Genomic DNA, 8,025 nt, shown 5'->3' with positions numbered 1-8,025 from the left:
CCGGCCAAATGTTCACGCAAAGAAAGAAGGCGTAACTTCTATTCTCGCTGTAGTATTGTTGTGAAGGCACTGTGTTTCTCGTTGTGAAAGCGAAACTACTTTGTTTGGCCTTCCAAAAGAGGACGATATTTGCTTCGTCATGCCTAGAGCTGATCCGTGCTGGTCACTGAGGAAATACATCAACTTCGCGCTGTGGATCGCCGGATCGGCTTTCACCGTGGACGACGTGGAGTCCAGCCCTGTTTTTTTTTACTTTAAACCGCATAAACACATTTTATTACACCAAATACACAAAATAATGTTCTTTTTAGCTACATCATAGGACCCCTTTAAAAACACACACACAACGTCCAATGGAGGAGAGTGAATACTTTTTACAGATACTATATAATTCACCATATTTTAGGTTCTGGAGAAGACAAATTCAAGATAAAGTTTGATGGCAAGTTGTCACTTACATAAAAGCTGTTAAGAGAGACAGCTGTCTTTGACAAAATCAAAGACAAAGTAATTTGAATTCACAACACTCTAATATCAATTTCATCAGTGATTGGTCATACTATTGTTTTTGCAATTTAATTTAAACCTTTCAGTGCTACAGTTCCTAATAAAGGTGCCAGCCAACTGGCTGAGTTTTATTTACTTACTGAAGCTAATTTGTTTTTGCAACTGGTGCTTGGCGAGTGTTAATTATGGACCCTGTAAGCATATAAAATGATGAATAATTAAAAAGGCCTCATAATAAGCACTTACTGTTACTCTAACAGTAGCTAAGCAAAGATGGCCTCTAAAGCTTCTAATGTTTTATGAATGAGGCCACGGGACAGGACTTCAATGATCAACCCAGCACTATGACACCTATTTCTTCCCCTCACAGCTTCAAGCTTCATGGTTTTAACAAGGATATCTAACCAGGATATCCAACCAGGATGTATCACCCTTTTATCCGGATTTACACTGTCTTGGATAAATGGAATGTGGGTCAGGGGTTTTGGGATCAATCATGCTATAGCACAAACTCTGGAGGTATGGGTTAACAAGACGAAAGAAAAACAGTATTGTCATTGTGATACTAATGTCACGATACAGAAACAATACACTGGTAGCACTTATTTTCCATTTCAAAGCATTGACTATTGAAAACTACATTACCCATAATTCTGTGAAGAAATCTCCACTAATCAGAGATTTCAATAATAATAATAATTTTTAGCGCCCAACACCTAAGATCACACAGTCTAGCACCAAAACCACTGAAAAAGTAGACAGGCACTGTTGCACTCTTTTGCAACCAAAAATGATAATATGTACTGTATCATGACCCAAGTATCAACATAGAATGGTGAAGAAGGAACATAGATGATTCCCAGTTCAACTGAGCTCTAGATGAAGGGTCAAGCAGGTCAGGGAGTCACTACTAGACAACGAAAAATTGGTCAAATGAAAGGTTTAACAACAAAAAAAAAAAGAGACGCCAAAAATGTCAGGCACGGTCACATGACACAGATCACAGGCAGCTGATTGGTGCATTACCCTGTCAGGTGATAGGTTGGAGATGCAGCAAGCAGAGAGTGGGTGGTCCACACCACAAACGAGTGCCGGTGGCTGCCAAAAACAACGAGAGATATAGCATCACTAAACACACGCACATTCCCAGAAAACATGCAAACACACACGGCACGAAGCGTACGCTGCACAGACACACAAATGACAAGTGTCAATCGACAAACTCAAGAACAGGACAGACAGAGAGTGAGAAATCACGAGGGTATTCATTCAGTTAAGCAGTTTAGATTGATCTGAGCCTCTAAATTACTGACAAATTAAATGATAATTGTAGTGAAGCAAATCGGCTTGATGAAGACAACTTGACACGAAATGGCAAAGCATGACACACACACCTGACTCTGCTGATGGGATCAAGATGAGACATGACAAAGACACGCACAAACCTTTATCCACTAAAGAAAGATGGGTTAAATGATCTAACAACTAAACTCACACTACGCACTAACCATCCACAACATGTGATGGAGAAAGACAATGACAGATGTTTAGTGAAGAGGGGAGAGAATAAGATAAAAAGGCGGTAATGCAGAAAGAGTAAAAGAGAGAGAGAGACATAGAGAGAGAACAAGGGCAAGCAAAAGAGCATTAGCATTATTCTTTAATAATTCTGTATTATGGGGAACAGGAAGAACAGAGCTGAACGAGACAGGAGAACAGCTGGCCTGTCTCTCTCTCTCTCACACACACACACACAGACGGACCTCGACATATTCTGCTTTGATTAACCAACATCCTTTTTAACTCTCCTGGACCAGATCCCTGCCTGTTAATTAGGATTTGATCGCACACGCACACTTCTGCTCTCTTTTTCTCCTGATTCAGATCATATCTCTGCAAATCAGTTCAGTCACCCTGGGCATTCACTCCTTAGAGAGGAGAATTAGAAACCCACCTGAGGTCTGTCTGATAATGACACATCAAACATTAACAAATGGGTGAAAAGAGAGAGAGCGAGGGAAAGATATGATGGGTTTGATATTATAAAATGTGTTTTTGCAGCTAAATATAACTGGCATTCTGTTGTGCCCTTTCTAGATCATTCTTCCTAAAAAGACATAGTGAAGGACGACTTTAAATCTAGGACAAAAGGCTTGAGGGAGGGAACATATACATGCTGTTAGAGGAACCGCAGATTCAAGACTTTAAGTTTTGATGTTCAAACTGGAGCAATGCAAGATCAAGGTGTCGATTTTGTCGATTAAAGGAAAGGGTTACAGGAACTTTCCAGGAACAGCTTAAGCTCTTTCAGCTGTATCCACATGATGTTGTCAGTTACCTCAGGATATCATGTCAACTCTCCCCCTCAGGTTATAAAAACAGGAAAAGCAGTAATGCACTTACAATGGCAGTAATGCGTCTTTTATGCACAGCAAGGGTGCATTTATTTGCTCATATACAGAAAGAAAAAAAAGGAATATTATTTCAATTTAAAATAACACTTAAAATATATTTTAAAATGTAACTTATTCCTGTGACGGCAAAGCTGAATTTACTCCAGTCTTCAGTCATGATCCTTCAGAAATCATTTTAATATGCTGATGTGGTGCTCAAAGTTAAAAACAGTTGTGCTGCTTAATACTTTGCAACATTTTTTAGCATTCTTTGATGAACAGAAAGTTCAAAGAACAGCATTTATTTGAATATAATTTTTTGTAACAATGACATGTAAATGTGTTTACTGTCACTTGATCAATGTAATGTGTCCTTGCTGAAATTGAATTCAAAGCTGAATTGTCCCTTTGTGGTGGGACTACTTTTCTAAGTGAATGAACATCTGATTACACATTACTGATGTCATTTTGTTTAATTAGTGATTATTAAAATAACAAATTTACAGGCTGAAATCAGACATTATATGGTACTATATGATATAATCAGAATCAGAATGAGCTTTATTGCCAGGTATGTTTACACATACGAGGAATTTGTTTTCGTGACAGAAGCTTCCACAGTGTAACAGAATGCCACAGTGTAACAGAATTTTGTCGATGAATAACGTGACTAATGTGCCACTCATTATTTCATCATCCAGTGTAGGATCGTGTGAGTGGCTTCACACTACTGGTGTGAAAGTGCATGTAAGGACTGAGTAATTTGTAGGCAGAAATGTATGTGGGGTTAATTTTTTTTGTTTTAATGCATATTGAAATTCCAGAAAAATCCTCCCGATTTCATGCCAGGGTGTGCATGACTCACATGGCGACTCAGATTCGCTCGGTGACACACACAAACAGATTTATCCCCACTATAATGAGGAGATTGGAGTGTTGATTGAAAGGGTGAGGATTAGGGATGTCAACGATTAATCGATGATCGATTAATTGTCGATAAGAGATGCAATCGATTAAAGCTATCGATGGTCGATTAAGCCGTTTAATTTTGGGCTGCGTGCGGCTCGTGCGCAAAACACGTGCGAGCGGCTGTGAGTGACGGTGACGGTATATAGGATTATCTTTTCCGTCTATATGCGAATGCATGTAAAGTACAAGCCTAACATACATTATAAATAATAGTTTAACATTCAAATACATTACGAATATGGAAACATTTGGATTTGTGCCGAATGAGACGTGAGTAATAACCTCCAAATACATCTAGCCAAACCCGCGCTCGCTCCGTCTCGTATGCACGCAAGCATGCACTGTCACGATCTAATGCACTGTAAATGCCGGATTTTCAAAAACAAACAGGCCTACCGGAACGTAAAAATTTAAAATCTGACATTTTCCGAAACACGGGTTGAGCAGGATCAAATTAAGTACTGGTCATAATACTCACATAAAAATGTTTCAAGTGAACAACAGTCAACAAAGTAAAATGATCTCAAACGTACGGCGCGCTCTCTTCATTTTATCAAATGATCATATCTATTCATTTTACAATCCTGCTACTAGCATTTTATTCAGACTAAAACCCCTTTAATTCGGGTGAGAAAGCGGGGTTTTTTTTGAGTGGCGTTTGCACATCCTGTCATGCCGGTGACTGCGTGCTGCTGCAATAGATGCATTTTGCTGCATTAAAGTTAACGATTAATCGATTAATTGATCGTTAATTTAAACGACGATCGATCATGGAAATTATCGAAAATTGACATCCCTAGTGAGGATACAGAGTCAGCAAGAGCTCAGATACTGACAGATTAAGCATGACACAAAGAGATCTAACGAGCACATCATGTTACAAGACAGACAATTCTGTTCAAAACTGGGAAGGAAAAAAACAATACAGTCCAAATGATACACATGAAGAGGATGGTGCTACAGCAAATACAAAATACAAAAGTAAATATTTTCAATAACCATGCTCTATTTTTGTAGTCAAATTCATAAATTGCTCTAGTAACGAAAATAGTCAATGTCATGAAAAAATTAACAAGAATTTTTTTTTAAACTTCCCCAAATAAGTGACCCCCATCATAAGCCCTAAGGCTAATTATCCATAGTATAGAATAATGTATGCAATTTACTTTATAGATACTAAACGGGATTGAGAAATGTATGCAAATAAATTAAAGTACACTGACGTTTTTTGCTATACAATGTTTTTCTATTGTTAGAAAAATTAAATAAAAACCTGCTCCGGGTGTGGTGTGTGTGTGCACTTTGGATGGGATAAATGCAGAGCACTAATTCCGAGTATGGGTCACCATACTTGGCCACATGTCACGTCACTAATAAATAAAAATCAGCTCAATATTACCCTTTTATGGAAACTTTCTGACACCTGTGAATGTCTGATGACAGAACGGTAAGGTTGATTTCAGATCAGTGTAAACACAGCTGAATTCACAGTAACTAAATAGCACCATACAGCACAAATGTCACGCAATAAACAAAAACAACCTAACAACGTATCCAAGTGGGAAAAACTGAGATCCCTGCAGCTCAACATTTCTCACTTAATTTCCCAAACTATAAACAAGCATCTCACATCTGCCATTTGACATTGTGCATAAAGGCCCCTTATGGATGAGTGTGTGCTGAAGCGTACCCAGTGCATTTGTTTGTGCTTGTGTTTCCACTGACTCCCATAATGTTGCACAGACCTTTCTTTAGTCAAATAATGTGTTATGTTGTTTCCATTAGTTATTGAGAGAAACCAGCAACATCCATCTCTTTGCATCTTTTTGAAGTTACCGTGAAATCAAAAGGTCTGTTATCCAACTGTGATGACAAATCTTTGATTCAAACACACGATTATATGATGCTACTTACAGTGGAACTTCAGAGTATCCGCTCTGGACTTGACCAAGGGCTGCTCACCATTTCTTCATCAATGTGACTTAATGCGAATCTGTAACACTTCAATCATTTTTTTAAAGAAACAATATGCTTATTATTTGCAAAACGACATTTGCAGCATGGCTTTGGTAAACATGATGCCCGACTTAATGGAGCACATGTGGTGCTGTTTTTATGTCATCACGTGACCACTCAGGGACGTCTCAGCAGCTGCTGCAATTATGAATTGTTCCGACCTTAAACTGGGTTCAAAGGAGTTATGCTCTATTTTTTATCACACATGCAGGGAGATGAACACAAGCCATCTGCAGCAGAAGTTTTGCATCTGTTTTACAATCAGAATCAGAAATGATCATCTATTCAGTTTTTGTGAAGCTTTGCGAAAGAGTGAGTGGCTCAAGGTTATAAATTATGGATTTATAAATATTACAACCTTATGAAATAAACAGACTGAGAAGATGAGAGAAAATATATCAGCATTACTGCATTTACACATAACATTTGAAAACACTACTCAAAAAAATACAATGCTAATTGAACTTCAAGAAAGCTCCTGGATCTGAGTTGATCACACAGTAAACTAAAGCTAAAAAGAAGAAAGTATTGAGAGTACCAGGCGTTTTCCATTTTTTTCTGCTTCATATTTTGCACTACATTTCTTCCATTTCCATTTCTCCACTTCACCTTCACACATTTTCGTCTTACCAAACATCCTCAACCTTCACATCACCTATATCATTCCTCTTTCCTTCTTCGATCTCATTCTCTTCATCTTTCATTCTCTCCTCATCTCTTTTTTCGATCCCATTTCTTCCTTTCTCCAACCCTTTTCTCCAACCTCCTCCCTTGTCTGAGGTGATCTTGACGTGAAAATTAAATTCCTGCCTTTCCTCTCTGATGCATTATGATTAAACCATTGTGAATAAAGATGGATACATACAAAAAGAGTGATAGTAGGTCAGAAAGTGAAAATGTGACAAATCAGCTGCCTTCCCTCTTCCGCCAGGTTAATGTCAGAGGAAGTGTAGACTCATTACTTGATGAATACGGTTTTGAAATTATGTATGGTGTGCATGTCACATTAGTTCAGAGGCAGCAGTGAAGGTGTGGGAGTACAACTACCTTAAGAAATCACAAGGAAAGGAACTTTATGTCTCCTGACTGGCAAGAACATGAGTGAGATTTACCAAACAAAACGCTGCTGCAGAACTGACTTGTTCAATATAATCCAATTAATACAAATCACATGCAGCGCCCAAAACGAACACTTACCAAGTGCCAAATGAAAGTAAAAATTGGCTTTGGGATTGGGAGTTACTCACCAGTTGGCTGGTAGCTTTAATAAAAACTGCAGGGTCCAAAATGAACTTTAACTCACCGGCCAATAGCAGGGAGATTGTGAGCCATAACCATTACCTAACAGTTATGAAACAGTATGTTGCATTATTTTTGTAATTTTTCTTTTGTGTCATGACAATATTTTTTATTTATTTTACTTTATTTTATTTTTTTTAAACATATGAGACAAATGGCACATTGTGACAGGTGCAGTTTCACTAGAAACTGTCTCATCTTATAAGAGTGACCCAGTGACCTACACTGTTTGGCACACATATGCAAGGCATTAAACTAAGTTTGGAGTCGGTATGATTTGTTATGTATGTATTTATTTATTTATTTTAAGAAGTCTCTTATGCTCACCAAGGCTGCATTTATTTAATCAAAAATACAGTAAAAACAATATTATAAACTATTACTATAATTTAAAATAACTGTTTTCTAGTTTAATATATTTCAAAGTGTAATTTATTCATGTGATGGCAGCTGAATTTTCATCATCATTACTCCAGTCTTCAGTGTCACATGATCCTTCAGAAATCATTCTAATATGCCGATTTGGTGCTCAAAAAACATTTCTTATTATTATCAATGTTAAAAACAGTTGTGCTGCTTAATATGTTTGTGGAAACTGTGGTTTTATTTTTCTCCAGGAGAAAAATTTGATGAACAGAAAGTTGATGAACAGATGAACAAAATTATATTCATTGATGAATAAAAAACAGCATTTAATTGAAACATATATCCTTATATTGCTATATCCTTTGCAACAAATGTCTTTACGGTCACTATTATTATTTAATGCATCCTTATTCAACAAAATTACCTCAAACTGACCTCAAACTTTTGAATTGAGGTGTATATATATATATATATA

At 37.3% G+C, this 8,025-nt stretch overlaps 1 protein-coding gene across 6 annotated transcripts in view; it reads right to left on the bottom strand.

Moving 5' to 3' along the window:
* LOC107746378 (kelch-like protein 13) overlaps positions 1-8,025 on the bottom strand; it is a 53,975-nt gene that overhangs the window by 10,356 nt on the left and 35,594 nt on the right. For 3 of the 6 annotated variants that reach the window (XM_016560562.1, XM_016560563.1, XM_016560561.1), the window contains one exon: positions 1,534-1,605. The exons of the other annotated variants lie outside the window; for them this stretch is intronic. In XM_016560562.1, coding sequence (XP_016416048.1) covers positions 1,534-1,605 — 72 coding nt within the window. The remainder of the gene's footprint in view (positions 1-1,533; positions 1,606-8,025) is intronic. 6 annotated transcript variants of the gene reach the window in all.

Source organism: Sinocyclocheilus rhinocerous, unplaced genomic scaffold (genome assembly GCF_001515625.1).
Source record: "Sinocyclocheilus rhinocerous isolate Xijiao unplaced genomic scaffold, SAMN03320098_v1.1 scaffold77, whole genome shotgun sequence".
NCBI classification, from domain to species: Eukaryota; Metazoa; Chordata; class Actinopteri; order Cypriniformes; family Cyprinidae; genus Sinocyclocheilus; species Sinocyclocheilus rhinocerous.
This window is presented reverse-complemented; position numbering and strand designations above follow the sequence as displayed.